This window comes from Oncorhynchus nerka, linkage group LG6 (genome assembly GCF_034236695.1).
Source record: "Oncorhynchus nerka isolate Pitt River linkage group LG6, Oner_Uvic_2.0, whole genome shotgun sequence".
Classification (NCBI taxonomy): Eukaryota; Metazoa; Chordata; class Actinopteri; order Salmoniformes; family Salmonidae; genus Oncorhynchus; species Oncorhynchus nerka.
This window is the reverse complement of record NC_088401.1, coordinates 54,407,115-54,425,353: the sequence shown is the minus strand read 5'-3', so window position 1 is coordinate 54,425,353 and position 18,239 is coordinate 54,407,115. Positions and strand designations below refer to the sequence as shown.

Below are 18,239 nucleotides of genomic sequence, written 5' to 3'. Positions count from 1 at the left end.
AGTACACAGAGTTCGTATTTGCTTCACTGTGAGGGTCTGAACAGCTGTTGTTCAAGAATGAACTGCCCATGCCAATGTTGGCACTCAATATCAACCCCCCCAAAATGTTATAACATCATTGTTTCGTATGAGTCCAAGGTTATTTGGAGGGGAAGGGATGTGGTCAAAGGTTTTTAAAGGGATCAAAACATTCCTCTCAGTATGACAGAGTACTAGAGTATAGGGTCTAAGTATACTACATCGCTCTCTTTAATACTTCTACTTATGCTAAACCTAAATCAGAGATCACAATCGTCAGACAAACATGCTACGACTCTGTCGTTATGACTTTTTCCTTATTGCCCATGTGCGTATTCACACATGGATGGATCGATGTGTACATAAACAAAGGCCTGAAGAATGTGACGGTGCATATTTCAAACCAGCTGAGAGAAAAGGACGTACTCACACCGAGATTCCTAGAAAACGGTCCTGCCTAAAGCTAATGTTTCCTAAAGCTCATATGTTGTCCATTAATGCTTTAAATAATATATATATATTCCTTAAAAAGTCTTATTTACTAGGGCTGGGAATTGCCAGGGACTTCACAATACGATATTATCATGATACTTAGGTGCCGCTATGTATTGCGATCCTATACTGCGATTTGATGTTTTAAACTATTTAAAAGGAAGATGGAGAACAAGCTACAGGATGAAAAATACCAGATTTTTGGCACAGGTACAGCCGACTAGTGCTAGCTAACGCTACCTACAGTAGCACAAATTGGAGTCAACTATCTATATAATATCGTCCAAAAATAATATTGCGATATGTACTGTATGGATTTATTTCCCCGATCACTATTTTATTTACTGTCTACAAATGACCTCTAGTACAGTACTGCTGATGCTATGTTACAGTATTATGGTTTGGTTGTAATTGAACTTGACTCTCATTCAAAAACTCTACCACTCCACCACTTTTGTTCCACACTTTGATCCACTTGCTTTTACATACTGTATGCACAAAGTGTCTCTCTCTCACACACACACACACACACACACACACACACACACACACACTACATACTACAACCTGACCTCACCACTCACTGGAGGGAAACTCTTCTCCTAAAACCAGGCAGTTCCCTCTGCTCTGCAACAAACTACAGATGGATGGTTCCCACTTAAAAAAGACCCCTCATCAAGCCACCCGCCGTGTCCCCCCGCCCCCACCGAACAGCTGTGTGCCGCATTCCTCCAACGGAACGCCTGAAGAATCCAGAAATGGTGCTTGTTGTGGTGGTTCAGTTCAGAGGGTCCAAGACCTGGTTCTCATTAGGAGCCATAAAAGAAGAGGACAGGCATGGAACCAACAAAAAACAGAGAGAGAGCAACCACTCTCCGATGCCTCTCTGGGTTGCCATATTTAGCTCAGTGCTTGTTGGCGTTGGGCTCTTATGACAGTTTTCAAACAGCAGTTGACATTGGTAGTGTTACTCTGGGACCTCCATTCATAAGTTCCTAGCCTCCCTCTGTGCAGAGGTGGGGAAACAACAAAGAACAGGACATTGTGTTTTGAAAACACGTGTGGTCGTTACACTTCCAGGAAGGACTTTTGCTTTTGCTTCTAAAAGGTTGGGATTCCAAGCTCTATTTGGACGTGTTTGGGGTCAAGCTAAACGGAAAGCAAAAATGTTATCAGAGAACAAACGGGGCCTCCAAACAATGACAAATTGACTGTTTTTAAACTAATCCAAATCCTATCTTTGTGTCTAGTCCCCATGGAAATCAGTGTGCTCTTTAAAACACCCAAAACCATTTCAGCTGTTTTCTGCCAGACACTTGTGTAATCGAAATACTATCTCATGAGCTGTTCATTGACTACAACTCAGCGCTCAACACCATTGTGCCTTTCAATCTCATAATTAAGATAAGAACCCTGGGCAGTGGTGGAAAAAGTACTCAATTGTCATTCTTGAGTAAAAGTAAAGATACATTAATAGAAAATGACTCAAGTAAATACAGTGGGGAGAACAAGTATTTGATACACTGCCGATTTTGCAGGTTTTTCCTACTTACAAAGCATGTAGAGGTCTGTAATTTTTATCGTAGGTACACTTCAACTGTGAGAGACGGAATCTAAAACAAAAATCCAGAAAATCACATTGTATGATTTTTAAGTAATTAATTTGCATTTTATTGCATGACATAAGTATTTGATCACCTACCAACCAGTAAGAATTCCGGCTCTCACAGACCTGTTCGTTTTTCTTTAAGAAGCCTTCCTGTTCTCCACTCATTACCTGTATTGATGATGATGGTAGGCCTGATCACCGACGACGATGAGACAGCCTACAGGGAGGAGGTCAGAGACCTGGCAGTGTGGTGCCAGGACAACAACCTCTCCCTCAACGTCAGCAAGACAAAGGAGCTGATTGTGACCTACAGGAAACGGAGGGCCAAACACGCCCCCATTCACATCGACGGAGCTGTAGTGGAGCGGGTTGAGGGCTTCAAGTTCTTCGGTGTCCACATCACTAAAGATCTATCATGGTCCAAACACATCAACACAGTCATGAAGAGGGCACAACAACACCTCTTCCACATCAGGAGGCTAAAAAGATTTGGCATGGGCTCTCAGATCCACAAAAGGTTCTATAGCTGCACCATTGAGAGCATCTTGATTGGCTGCGTCACCGCTTGGTATGGCAACTGGCATCCGACCGCAAGGCGCTACAGTGGGTAATGCGTACGGCCCAGTAAATCACTGGGGCCGAACTCCATGCGATCCAGGACCTCTATACCAGTCACCCAAGTCATAGACTGTTCTCTCTGTTACGGCACTGCAAGCGATACCGATGCACCAAGTCTGGAACCAACAGGATGCTGAACAGCTTCTACCCCCAAGCCATAAGACTGCTAAATAGTTAGTTAAATAGTTAACCAACAGCTACCTAGAATATTGCATTGACCCTTATTGCACTAATCTCTTTTGACTCTTCACTTACACTGCTGTTACTGTTTATTATCTATCTCGTTGCCTAGCCACTTCATCTCTACCAATATTTACATATCTTCCTCAATTACCTTGTACCCTACCCGTGCTAATCGACTCGGTAATGGTACCCTGGGTATATAGCCAAGTTATCATTTCTCATTGTGTATTCATTCCTGGTGTTATTACATTTCTATGTATTCCTGGTGTTATTAAATTTCTATTTATTCCTGGTGTTATTACATTTCTATTTATTCCTGGTGTTATTACATTTCTATTTATTCCTGGTGTTATTAAATTTCTATGTATTCCTGGTGTTATTAAATTTCTATGTATTCCTGGTGTTATTATTCTTCTATGTCTTCCTGGTGTTATTATATTTCTATGTATTCCTGGTGTTATTATATTTCTATGTATTCCTGGTGTTATTATATTTCTATTTATTCCTGGTGTTATTATTTATTTATTTATTCCTTGTGTTATTGTTGTCTATTATTTATAATTTTTCTCTCTGCATTGTTGGGATGGACCCGTCAGTAAGCATTTCACTGTTAGTCTACACCTGTTATTTACCAAGCATGTGACAAATACAATTTGATTTGATGTTAAATCCTTTAGGTAAGAAACTGCTGCTGAACCCAATATGATGCCGCTTAAGGGTTTGAACTGGGGATTTCCTCCCAAACACAGTCATCTCATACCATAATAATGGGGTTTTATTACGCACTAATACACACGAGCTGTTGGCAACTAGCCTGGACTGCCTGGCTACTGCCACATTCAGACTCTCACTCTCTCTCTCTCGTTCTCTCTCTCTTCCTCTTTAAAGTGCTGGGAATGATGTATGGAATTCCCTCATGTCTCTGTGTGCTTCCCGTGCTTCCCGTCCTACCATCTACCAGTAAGGCAGTCTCTGGAGTGAGAGTGAGAGGATATATTTTGGGGTTTTCAAGGCAAAAACAACAATGCGGAATAATGACTCCCTCGTTTAACCTTGCCACTCCATCTCTTTGTAAGTCCAACATGGGGAACAAAGGGCAGGGAGAGGATGGTGGGGGGGACACACTCCTTTATAAAAGAGAAAGGTCAGAGGCTTGTGAGTCATATTCGCTGCAGTGTGTCCATGGATACAGCAGAGTAGCATAACAGTAGCCAGCTATAGTCAATCAGTTTCCACCGACATGATCACTGGCTTCCTGTACCGCACTGGGCCACCATTTTTACCTCAATAGCACATTATAACATTTCCACACATTTTTCACAATATGTTTAGTTTAAGCAACTGGCTTTAACACTACTACGAATTTCCCAAACAAGGAACTTAAAATATTCCATTATTAATTTCAAGGATTTACTGGCTCACAGTTGGTGGGCTATAATGGATTGTGGGGTTACATTGGGGTTAACCTGTCTTGCACTGTTATATTCATTGCCTCATGGCATGACGATACAGCCATCCCACTGTGATGTTGTTCTGAGCCAGTGGTATTTTGTGAGTTGTCTTTAGGTTGAGTGTGTCAGAACAAACACACAGAAAGACAAACTCACAAGATTTGCTATGCTCTGGTGGCAGATTTACAACAAAGAGCTGAAAAGATTGACAAGAGTTGGGAACCCCTGCCAAAATAAGAAGTTGCTACTACTACTGCTCTTTCTGTGCAGTTAAGAGTTTCTCCTCGTGTGTTGAGAATACACTCTCACACTGGGTCCTTCAGAAATCACTGCACTTTGCCAACAATACGGGTCTTTCAGAAATCACTGCACTTTGCCAACAATACGGGTCTTTCAGAAATCACTTCACTTTGTCAACAATACGGGTCCTTCAGAAAACACTGTACTTTGTCAACAATACGGGTCCTTCAGAAATCACTGCACTTTGCCAAAAATATGGGTCCTTCAGAAATCACTGCACTTTGTCAACAATACGGGTCCTTCAGAAAACACTGCACTTTGCCAAAAATATGGGTCCTTCAGAAATCACTGCACTTTGTCAACAATACGGGTCCTTTAGAAACCACTGCACTTTGTCAGCAATATGGGTCCTTCAGAAATCACTGCACTTTGTCAACAATATGGTTAAGACAACAGTAAAAGAGAGTTACTTTTTTATTAGCCCGTAGATTACCTCTTGGAGACAGAATTTCCCTGCATCTCCTTTAAAAAGGCAGAATAAAGGACAATGGGTGGCCAGTCAGCTTTTCCTGGTAATACAGAATAAAATGTGGCCAACTATAGGAATATCCTGTATAACGAGATTCCTACGAGCTCTTCCAATGTGTAAGCCAGGAGGATTCTTGTTCCATAACATGTGAGATTACAACTGGCTGGTGGACAGAAGGTCCTTGAATTTTAAATCACATGAAGGGGTTAATATAAAATATATTGCCGGCTCAGCAAGAAAGATATATGTCTTATAGAGGGGGATGCTGCTATCATCACTGTTAATAACAGCGATAACAACTGATCCCTGAATGTAAAATGTCCAGATTCAACTGAAGTGCTTCTGCTGTGCAGTTAGAAGTCTCCCAATCCAAGAATCCATCATGTACAAGAGAGGTACGAGAGCTAAGGAAACCTGCCAACACCAACAGCTGAGTTAATATTTCACCTTGGAATAACACCACATTGGTGGATATGTTGGCAGCAGTCTAGCCCGTCAGAGAGAAACAGAGATGCTTGGTGTGTGTGTGTGGATGTGTGTGTGTGTGTGTGTGTGTGTGTGTGTGTGTGTGTGTGTGTGTGTGTGTGTGTGTGTGTGTGTGTGTGTGCGTGTGTAGGCTGCATGACACGGACATACCGTTGGTGAGTGATGAGCTCCCTTTGAACTTAGATGACCTCTCCCTATCACTCCCATTGGCCATCTCAAGTGCCCACAGAGGGGAGAAAAAATATTTTAAAATCAACTTAACTGGAACATCATACTCCTTAACCCAGAGAAACAGCTTCAAAAGGCACACTGGACCATTGAGTTTCCATTTGACACTATGGGCTGACTTTTGGAACAGGTTGTTTGAATTGGAAACAAAGTTAAGGGAGATGCGAGGCCAAGGAAGTGCACGGTTGGATAATGTTACATTTGATCCTCTCAGTTATTCCCTTTAACTAAGCGGCTGAAATGGATCGGCAAAGACTTTGATTTTGTTTAGGATTTGTGGTTTTGTGGCTGAAAATGAAGAAACTTAGATCCCATTTTGGTTTGAAGAGTTTTCTCACCACTTCCCCTTCCCTCATCTAATTTTGTGTGATTCAGTCAATGACTTATGGTCAGCGGAACCCTACTGTCCTCTAGGTCTCCATTAACTGTGGCGTGGGTGTCAAAACCATGCCATAAACTCCCTGACTCATCTGAATCTGTTGTAGTTTCCCAACCACAACCCTGCTCTGGGTCTGACCTTCCAGAAGATGGGCAGTGTCAAGCATAATTTCTGAAGGTGATTGAGATAGTTCCCATCTGAACGTTCTGTTCCCGTCAATGTGATGATAGGCAACAATCCCAAGAGAGATGATATTATCCCACGAGAAATAGCCACGGTAATAGACAAAATAGACCAACTTTACTGCGTAGTGCACACACCCTATCACTGTACTGGTGGAGGGAGAACTTGTATTATCTGAACACAAGACAGTTACATCAAATAAAGCTCTGTATTCATGGTCCCGAGCAAAGAGATGCTGCAGGAAAGAACTCTCCGGCTGTCAGAGCCATCAGGCTTCAGATAGTGCCAGCGGGCCGAGGAGGAGAGAACTCATGCCTTGCTCTAAATCAAAAGCAGTCACACATACCACTCAGAGTAAAATATCTGCTAATCATTTTTACTTGACCTCTCTATCATTGAACAAGTCATAAGGAATGTAACAGTTAAATGGGTTTGACAGGAATGTAACAGTTAAATGGGTTTGACAGGAATGTAACAGTTAAATGGGTTTGACAGGAATGTAACAGTTAAATGTGGTTGACAGGTATGTAATGGTTAAATGTGGTTGACAGGTATGTAACAGTTAAATGTGGTTGACAGGTATGTAATGGTTAAATGGGGTTGACAGGTATGTAATGGTTAAATGGGGTTGACAGGTATGTAACAGTTAAATGTGGTTGACAGGTATGTAACAGTTAAATGTGGTTGACAGGTATGTAACAGTTAAATGTGGTTGACAGGTATGTAACAGTTAAATGTGGTTGACAGGTATGTAACAGTTAAATGGGTTTGACAGGAATGTAACAGTTAAATGTGGTTGACAGGTATGTAACGGTTAAATGTGGTTGACAGGTATGTAACAGTTAAATGTGGTTGACAGGTATGTAACAGTTAAATGGGGTTGACAGGAATGTAACAGTTAAATGTGGTTGACAGGTATGTAACAGTTAAATGGGTTTGACAGGAATGTAACAGTTAAATGTGGTTGACAGGTATGTAACAGTTAAATGGGTTTGACAGGAATGTAACAGTTAAATGTGGTTGACAGGTATGTAACAGTTAAATGTGGTTGACAGGAATGTAACAGTTAAATGTGGTTGACAGGTATGTAACAGTTAAATGTGGTTGACAGGTATGTAACAGTTAAATGTGGTTGACAGGTATGTAACAGTTAAATGTGGTTGACAGGTATGTAACAGTTAAATGTGGTTGACAGGTATGTAACAGTTAAATGTGGTTGACAGGTATGTAACAGTTAAATGTGGTTGACAGGTATGTAACAGTTAAATGGGTTTGACAGGAATGTAACAGTTAAATGTGGTTGACAGGTATGTAATGGTTAAATGTGGTTGACAGGTATGTAATGGTTAAATGGGGTTGACAGGTATGTAATGGTTAAATGGGGTTGACAGGTATGTAATGGTTAAATGGGGTTGACAGGTATGTAACAGTTAAATGTGGTTGACAGGTATGTAATGGTTAAATGGGGTTGACAGGTATGTAATGGTTAAATGGGGTTGACAGGAATGTAATGGTTAAATGGGGTTGACAGGTATGTAATGGTTAAATGGGTTTGACAGGTATGCAATGGTTAAATGGGGTTGACAAGTATGTAATGGTTAAATGGGTTTGACAGGTATGTAATGGTTAAATGGGTTTGACAGGTATGTAATGGTTAAATGGGGTTGACAAGTATGTAATGGTTAAATGGGGTTGACAGGAATGTAACAGTTAAATGTGGTTGACAAGTATGTAATGGTTAAATGGGTTTGACAGGTATGTAATGGTTAAATGGGGCTGACAGGTATGTAATGGTTAAATGGGGTTGACAGGTATGCAATGGTTAAATGGGGTTGACAAGTATGTAATGGTTAAATGGGGTTGACAGGTATGTAATGGTTAAATGGGGTTGACAAGTATGTAATGGTTAAATGGGTTTGACTGGTATGCAATGGTTAAATGGGGTTGACAAGTATGTAATGGTTAAATGGGGTCGACAGGTATGTAATGGTTAAATGGGGTTGACAGGTATGCAATGGTTAAATGGGGTTGATAGGTATGTAATGGTTAAATGGGGTTGACAGGTATGTAATGGTTAAATGGGGTTGACAGGTATGTAATGGTTAAATGGGGTTGACAAGTATGTAATGGTTAAATGGGGTTGACAAGTATGTAATGGTTAAATGGGGTTGACAGGTATGTAATGGTTAAATGGGGTTGACAGGTATGTAATGGTTAAATGAGGTTGACAGGTAAGGCCTAATAAGGGTCAGCTTTGATCTGGAGAGAGTTGGGTAACAAATACAATATATTAATGTTAGTGTTCGCTTTTTGCGATAGGAAAGAGAATTTACCAATTTCAAGCATCTATAATCAACTTATGTCACTTATCTCTAGCAGTGCCTTACAAATCCACCAACAATCTCAATGACTTCCAATACTAAACAAAGTCACATCACCAGCACAATAAGGAATAAATGCCTGTTTTTCAATTTAGTTGGGTTTATTCCAGATTATTTGTAGTGGACCCCACCCCCATCTCTGTGGTAATGTACCTGTCCATCTGACCAAAACTCTCCCCATCCCTGTCTTTAGACCCCATTTACTATTAATGGCCCTACCATACAGCCAATCACCATGCAGAAATGGTCTCCCTTTCCTCCTCCCCATTGTCTTTCCTCCTCCCCATTGTCCTGTGAGCGTAAGGAGCTCCGGGAAGGAATATTTTCTCAGGTAGCGTGTCACGTTTCCGTGACTTCTACTGGCCAGAACAATACCAGGGTGCCTCCTGCCCCTCCATCCGCTTCCTCCTTGTGTCTTTCCCACGCTCCACTTGTGGACAGTGAAGGAAATCTATTTGGAAACATTGTAGACAAAGCTAGACACTAAAAAAGTAGCAGGGGATGGAGGAGATAGATGGGGGCAGTATTTCCTCTGCTTGGATGTCATGTTTATTTGGACACAGGGAGGAAGACATATCTGTGTAGCACACCGGGAAAGACACAATCTAGAGAAACATCCACCTTTTCTGCTCCATTTTGTTTACGTGGAGAGGCATCAAGATCCTGGGGCTGCCAAGTTATAACAATGTGGCTTGCTTTGTGAAACATACATTCTATTCTCAAGATGTTGAACAACCTTTGACTCAGGAGATCCACATGATAACAATGCTAGAACACATATTTTCACCATAACTGAAACACTGGTTCTGTTTTCAAATTGATTTCCCCTCCTGCAGGGGCCGAGTTTTCTGTAACACATCAGACATAATTTCACCAATATCCAGTATGTTTTACACAAAAACGACCAATCTGAATGAACTCATTTGAGATTAACTGAGAACAGTCAACGAATGAGGTAATAGGTGAAAGGTATAGGTGATAATAAAGTCATAGGTATAGGTCATAAACTCACTAAGGTAAAACACCACAGTAGCCGGTACTCAATTAGGCTAAATCCTCACTTCAATTGAAAGTGACATCTACTGGTGACAAGATGAACTGCAATGTCCATACCTGTATGGATTCCTAATTGGCAGAACCTCAACCTTTAAATTAACTTCAATTACCATAAAAACTGCATTTCAACGACATGGAATTTTAATTCCAAGAAAGAACAGGGGCATTTTCAATTGAACTTAGTTGGATTGTGTGATATGGTCATGATTTAAACAGGATTATCCTTGATAATGATCACCTCATAAACCTATGTCGTAAAGTGTCCTTTCCAAAACAAAATGAGTTTGTGTCTTCAAACTCTTGAATAAAAAAATACAATCTACTTATTAATAGGCTGCATACCAGCAAAATGACAGACTAAACGTGAAAATCAATCTCCAATTATTCATATTTGACAGGGTAATAAATCATCAAATGTGGGGGCATTAAGTAACGAAATTATACTGAGGTCCAACTCGCATAACCAAATAATACTTTTGGATAAACGATCTCTGGATAAATATGGAATAATTCTTACCGGTGATATATGTGATCAAATGAAGGAGGATTGACAGTTTCGCGCAGTCGAGCGGGGCCATTCTGTCGACCACAGATGATAGCCCTACTTCAATAAAATCAATCCCAAGGAAGAGCCAAAAGTGTTGGCTGAGGATGAAAACGGAGAGAATCCGCAGCTAGGGCTAATAGTCCAAAAGTGACAAATTCCCTTTCGTTTTTAATCCCAACAATCCTCAGATCAAAATGTAAGAAACTCAGCAGTCTTCCTTGTATCCCATAGCTTGTTTTGCAGGACAGCTCCCCAGCGCAGTTTTGGTTCCAGTTGAAGAGACAGATGAGAGCAGTCCCCGAGGGCAGGTGCGACCCGCGCGACAATATCCCTCCTTCCTTGGAACTGATTAGATTGAATTTGAACAAGCGTTGCCACAAAGTGCCCGATTCCTAAAATATTCTGTACACGATAACAAAAAGCTCCAAATTTTAAATAAACAAAACACAGAGAAAAATCAACCATACATCCTCTGAACAACGTAGTGCAGACTAATTAATGCGCAACTGTCTGAAAGAATGTCTCATCCGCTTCGGTACTCGTACTCAGCACTGCTTGCAGTGCATGGCCGTTTGTGTCTTTATACTGAAAAACAAAGGAAGTATGCAACGTCACTTGTTCAGGACAAACTGCTGTGACAGTTTTCAGTTCTAGAAACACTTTCTGCATTTTAATTTCACTAATATGACATGCAAATAGCCTACATTATATTTAATATGTATTGATGACGGTATTGGCACCCTCTTTGCTACATCAAACAGTTTTATCGTTTAAGGTTTTGAATGACTTGAATTTTTTTTCCAATACTTCACTGACAGGAAAATAAAGATTTTAAATGAATCAGTCAAACATCATTTACCCATTTAGTGCAACATCAACATTATACTACATTTCAATTCTTGAATTCACTGTTTCACAATTCAACTATTTGCACAGCCCTTCATTGCCCAATACAAGTCACAACGTTGCATGAAGAGAATGCAAAACAGCCTACTTGACCTTGATCAATTAAAAATAGTAAACCTAGTGTCTAAAAGTAGAGATGATCTGGTCTGGGGAAACCAGCATGAGGTGGGGTTTTTCAAAGGGGAAATATCGGTTCAAATTCTTAGAATAAATATTTGTTGGATTTATTTTTAACTTTGGAAACAGGATATACAGCTTTTTATATCAAATGTAAATAATCCTCTGTGCGTGGCGTGAGTCCTCTGTTCCCAAGCAGCACCCCATGGTGTGTGGATGTGCAGCAGACTGTTTTCCTTTGTCAATGCAACAAATTATATTGGCAGCTCTCTGTGGCAGGTACTGTAAATAAGAATATCCTTCCTCACCTTTCTGTCCATCACAACGCAAGACCTGCATGACCTACCATTCTGAGTTGAGCAGCAGCACAGTACCGCAGATCCAAACTGGGCTGCATGTGTTCCCTAATGGCCCCTGGACAACTGATAGGTGAGGCCCACTACTCCTGTCTGTGGAGAACACAATTTTTCCACATCATTCTTCTTGAGAACATGGGAAATAATTGATCAAGCTCGACTTGTAGTCTGTGCAAGTGTGTGCGATTCATTCTGCACATCATAAACCATGATGATTTAACTAGATACGAGGAATTCATCATAAACCTGACACCAGATTATTGAAGGTGAATAATATGCCCGGAAATGCATGATAAATCACTTTTACTGACACACATGAAGTCAATCATTCATCAATAATTGATGAGATGAATACCCTGACCTGAAGTAACTTTTGTTGACTTTTTCGTTTTTTTAAAGGTGTCAATAAAAAAAGGTTGAAAGAATACCTGAGAAATCAACTCAGTGCCGAGGAGGCCTAAACAGCGACATCTCGCTGACTGTAAAGAATGGAGACGGAATGAGGGCAGGATATACACTTTGTAAGTAACTGACTTCATAATATGACGAAACAATCTTTATCACACCATTTACCTTTTGTTTCATCCTGAGCACGAGACATCAGTTTGTGACTGGTCATGTGCCTGTCGTGTTCCACCTAGCATGCCTGCAGTTTATGTATAGTGCTTTCACTCATGATAGAGTGAGTCTTCAGAGAGCAGGGCAGTGAGGGCACATTCTCCTTGGACTGGGAGGGAAACTAGATAAGACTCAGGCAGGAACAATTGCTGGAAGCGGAGAGCTGAAAGAGGTGAGGTTTTAAGACGTTTTATTTTAGAATCTGTTGTAGCCGACGAAACAATAAGAGGGCCTGGCCAGTTCTACACACGCAGCTCGCCGTCTTTCATTTGACCCAACAATAAAGTCTTAGTAAAAGGAGTGGTAGCAGCAACAAAGACTTTCTTCGGGGAGGCCCTGATCGCCGGTGACCAAAGGACGATGATGGACATAGAATGTAAACGATACCCCCTATTCAAAAGATCTCTCGCATACGATGGTACAGGAGGCTGGAAAATCTTCTGACGTATGCAGTGCGCTACATAATGTCTTGGTCCTGCAGTTATGTTCAGTTGGTTTTGATTGATGTTTTACATCGCATCATCCAACAATCATCTCTGATTAATATGTAACTTTTACCTGTTGTAGTCTTGACTGGGATTAGGCTTTATCGGTAATTGCATTTTATGTAGGTTATGTCAAGACTATTATATGAAAATCAATTGTTAAGAGTTTATTATCCTCATTACATCTTTATTACCCTACATAGTCCTCTCAATATACTGTATTATGGATCAGAGTATACACAGGATACGTTGATAGGCTATTCATTGCTCCAGTATCAGACACCATCTTGTGGGTGTAAAATAGAATTGCACCAAAAGTTGGAAATTAGAAAGAACAGTGGATTTGATTTTTTAGCTCTAAAACGTTTACATTTGATTTCATTTACAAAATAGTTTAGTAAAAAAAATCTATCACTGAAAAAGTTAATTCAGCCTAACTGACAATTTGAGATTCAAGCAAAACGATAAACTAGAGATGTGGGCTCCCGATCTTGGTTGTTGACATAAGTAGAATTTTTAAGCGTTTTAACCCTTGCAAGGCTGCCGGCCGGTACGGTATCTCGATCTTCATCCTTAGTGCATGCGTAGACCAGCTGGATGGAATGTATGGACATATTCCACCTCTCAATATCCCAGTCTGTTGTCCCCATGTGCGTCAAGATGTCCACCATTGTTCCTGTACCCAAACAAGCTAAGGTAACTTGAACTAAATGACTATGGTCCCATAGCACTCACCTCTGTAATCATGAAGTGCTTTGAGAGGCTAGTCAAGGACCATATCACTTTGTTATTCCTAATCTACAGTATATCAATGACCTTACTGCTGTGTCTTCTACCATATTTCCCATTCTCTTTGCTGATGATAGCAATTTGATTTTATCACACAATAATTTTGATTTACTCATTTCTGAAGCCAACTCAGGTATGGCCAAATTTTCCAATTGATTCCAGATAAACAAATGATTTTTAAAAGTAAAAAAAAATCCTACTTAATTGTATTCTCTAGTAAGAATACAAAATATTCCAAAAAAATCAAAATAAATAGCCAGAATCTCAATTGGTGGAAATGAAATGGACAAGTGAAATCCACTAGATTCCTCTGAGTTCTAATTGATGAAAAGTTATCCTGGAAAGATCTTATTCAGTTTGACTGCAGTAAAGTGATGAATTATGTTGGTATCATCATCAAGATTAGTGGTTTGGTTCATCATGATTGCTCCCTAACTCTACTTACCCATATCTCATTTACTGTGATATTATCTGTGCTAGTACATATGCCTCCTACCTACACAAATTACTCATCATACAAAATAAATGTGCAAAGACTAGCCACCTCCTCTAATTACCTGGGTACATCTGCACCTTGGTTTAAGAAACTCAATATCTTGTCTATTTATGACATTAATGTATGCCAATTATGCACTGTCATCTACAAATACTCATACCTCACAGACAGTTTACCTAAACCCTTCAATTGATTATTCCAGGTTAATTCTGAAATCCACCTATATAACATCTATATCCCCACATAGTCCAATTCTCTATCAGATACAGAGGTACCATACTCTGGAATTCTTATCTTCACATTGCCAAAACCTCATCATCCCTCAATAACTTCAAGTGAAGACTTGGGGTGAGCCTGATAAACCAAACTACCCAATAATCCCCTCCATGTAGTTCTTTCTTGCATACCGAGTATAAAATGCACAATTATAATTAATATGCCTTTTTTAACTGATTGAACAAACTTTTTTAATACTTATATTTGTGGTGTGGTTTTCATATAAGCCCTTTTGAGCTTCCAACTTCACCTGCACGCCGTTTTTACCAGTTGTTTTTTATCTGTTTTGTCTTTCACTTATTTTCTTCGGTGCGAATAAATAAAACCTCAAACCTGCTCCTTGCCCAACACCCTAGACCCACAAAAATGTGCATACTGCCCCAACAGATCAACGGATGACGCAATCACCATTGCACTGCACACTGCCCTATCCCACCTGGACAAGAGGGATACCTATGTGAGAATGCTGTTCAATGACTACAGCTCTGCTTTCAATACCATAGTGCCATACAAGCTTGTCACTAATCTCAGGGCCCTGTGTCTGAACTCATCCCTGTGCAACTGGGTCCTAGACTTCCTAAGGGGCCGACCCCAGGTGATGAGGGTAGGCAACAACATCACCACGCTGATCCGCAACACGGGGGCCCCACAGGGGTGTGTGCTCGGCCCCCTCCTGTACTCCCTATTCACCCATGGCTACGGATGACTCCAATTCAATCATCAAGTTTGCTGACAACACGACAGTGGTAGGCTTGATTACAAAGAACAATGAGACAGCCTACAGGTAGGAGGTTAGTGCCCCGACGGAGTAGTACCGGGAAAATAAGCTCTCCCTCAACGTAAAAAAAAACAAGGAGTGCCAAGAGACAAAAGAGGGAGCACACCCCCATCCACATTGACGGCGTTTCAGTGGAGAGGGTCAAAAGCTCCTTGACGTGCACATCACTGAGGACCAGAAATGGTTCCACCACAACAACACAGTGGTGAAGAAGGCACAACAGTGTCTCTTCAACCTCAGGCAGCTGAAAAAAAATCAACCATTTATCGGATCATCAAGAACTTCAAGGAGAGCGGTTCAATTGTTGTGAAGAAGGCTTCAGGGCGCCCAAGAAAGTCCAGCAAGCGCCAGGACCATCTCCTAAAGTTGATTCAGCTGCGGGATTGGGGCACCACCAGTACAGAGCTTACTCAGGAATGGCAGCAGGCAGGTGTGAGTGCATCTGCACGCACAGTGAGGCAAAGACTTTTGGAGGATGGCCTGGTGTCAAGAAGGGCAGCAAAGAAGCCACTTCTCTCCAGGAAAAACATCAGGGACAGACTGATATTCTGCAAAAGGTACAGGGATTTGACTGCTGAAGACTGGGGCAAAGTTATTTTCTCTGATGAATCCCCTTTCCGATTGTTTGGGGCCTCCGGAAAAAAGCTTGTCCGGAGAAGACAAGGTGAGCGCTACCATCAGTCCTATGTCATGCCAACAGTAAAGCATCCTGAGACCATTCACGTGTGGGGTTGCTTCTCAGCCAAGGGAGTGGGCTCACTCACAATTTTGCCTAAGAACACAGCCATGTATAAAGAATGGTACCAACACATCCTCCGAGAGCAAGTTCTCCCAACCACCCAGGAACAGTTTGGTGACGAACAATGCCTTTTCCAGCATGATGGAGCACCTTGCCATAAAGCAAAAGTGATAACTAAGTGGCTCGGGGAACAAAACATCAATTTTTTGGGTCCATGGCCAGGAAACTCCCCAGACCTTAATACCATTTAAAACTTGTGGTCAATCCTCAAGAGGCGGGTGGACAAACAAAATCCCACAAATTCTGACAAACTCCAAGCATTGATTATGCAAGAATGGGCTGCCATCAGTCAGGATGTGGCCCAGAAGTTAATTGACAGCATGCCAGGGCGGATTGCAGAGGTCTTGAAAAAGAAGGGTCAACACTGCAAATATTGACTCTTTGCATGAACTTCATGTAATTGTCAACAAAAGCCTTTGACACTTATGAAATGCTTGTAATTATACTTCAGTATTCCATAGTAACATCTAAACGCAGGCAGCAAACTTTGTGAAAATTTATATTTGTGTCATTCTCAAAACCTTTGGCCACGACTGTATAATAAAGCAATGCTCTGCCTTCTTAACAATACTATCAGCAAGGCAGGTCCTACAGGCCCTAGTTTTGTCGCACCTTGACTACTGTTCAGTCTTGTGGTCAGGTGCCACAAAAAAGGACTAAGGAAAATTGCAATTGGCTCAGCACAGGGCAGCACGGCTGGCCCTTGGATGTACACAGAGAGCTAATGTTAATAATATGCATGTCAATCTCACCTGGCTGAAAGTGGAGGAGAGATTGACTTCATCACTACTTTTATTTATGAGACGTATTGACATGTTGAATGCACTGTCTGTCTAAACTACTGGCACACAGCTCGGACACCCATGCATACCCCACAAGAAATGCATCATGAGGTCTCTTCACAGTCCCCAAGTCCAGAACAGACTATGGGAGGCACACAGCACTACATAGAGCCATGACTACATGGAACTCTTGATTCCACATCAAGTAACTGATGCAAGCAGTAAAATTAGATTTAAAAAACAGAAAAAAACACATTATGGAACAGCGGGGACTGTGAAGCAACACAAACATTGGCACAGACACATGCACAGACACACACACACACACACGATAACATACGCACTATACATACACATTTATTTAGTACTGTAGATATGTGGTAGTGGTGGAGTAGGGGCCTGAGGGTACACAGTGTGTTGTGAATGTATTGTAATATTTCTTACATTTTATAAACTTCCTTAATTTAGCTGGACCCCAGGAAGAGTAGCTGATGCATTGGCAGCAGCTAATAGGGATCCATAATAAATACAAATACACAGGTGCACCTTGTGCTGTGGGCAATAAAAGGCCACTCTAAAAATGTGCAGTTTTGTCACAAAACACAATGCCACAGCGTGTATGGCACTGTTTGGGTGAGCGGTTTGCTGATGTCAACGTTGGGAACAGAGTGCCCCATGGTGGTGGTGGGATTATAGTATGGGCAGGCATAAGCTATGGACAACGAACACATCCCTTTTGCCCTCAGGGCATGGACTCTACAAGTTGTCGAAAGCGTTCCACGGGGATGTGAAAACCCAGCAGCGTTGCAGTTCTTGACACACTCAAACCAGTGCGCCTGGCACCTACTACCATACCCCATTCAAAGGCACTTAAATATTTTGTCTTGTCCATTTACTCTCTGAATGGCACACTACACAATCCATGTCTCAATTGTCTCAAGGGTTAAAAATCCTTCTTTAACCTGTCTCCTCCCTTTCATTTACACTGATTGAAGGTGACATCAATAAGGGATCAAAACTTTCACCTGGATTCACCTGGCCATTCTATGTCATGGAAAGAGCAGGTGTTCCTAATGTTTTGTACACTCTGTGTATCTACTTGGATTGTTATTTCTGCTCACCTTAATTTTGGCTGCTCACCACATCCCTATTCAGTTCTTTATCGGTTAGTACTATTCGTGACCAGTGGGGTGTCCCTACCCTAAACACTACCCTTAACCATAACCTACCTCATCCTACATACGTGTACATAGTACTTCAATCAATCACCTAACTAAACCTATTTGTACATATTACCTTAATTAGTCTCTTTTCCTCAATTAGTCTCTTTTCCAAAATAAAAATCCTGATAGCTGTTTAGGCTACAGATGATGGGTCCTATGACTGATGTGTCACGACAGAAATATTCAACCCATCCGTTAAAAAACAACAACTCCT

At 41.2% G+C, this 18,239-nt stretch overlaps 1 protein-coding gene across 1 annotated transcript in view; it reads right to left on the bottom strand.

Annotated features, from left to right (window-relative positions):
• LOC115130649 (vascular endothelial growth factor receptor kdr-like) overlaps positions 1-10,940 on the bottom strand; it is a 75,711-nt gene extending 64,771 nt beyond the window's left edge. The window contains exon 1 of the mRNA XM_029661997.2: positions 10,371-10,940. Coding sequence (XP_029517857.1) covers positions 10,371-10,431 — 61 coding nt within the window. The 5' untranslated portion in view covers positions 10,432-10,940. The remainder of the gene's footprint in view (positions 1-10,370) is intronic.
• Positions 10,941-18,239: the final 7,299 nt, after the last annotated feature.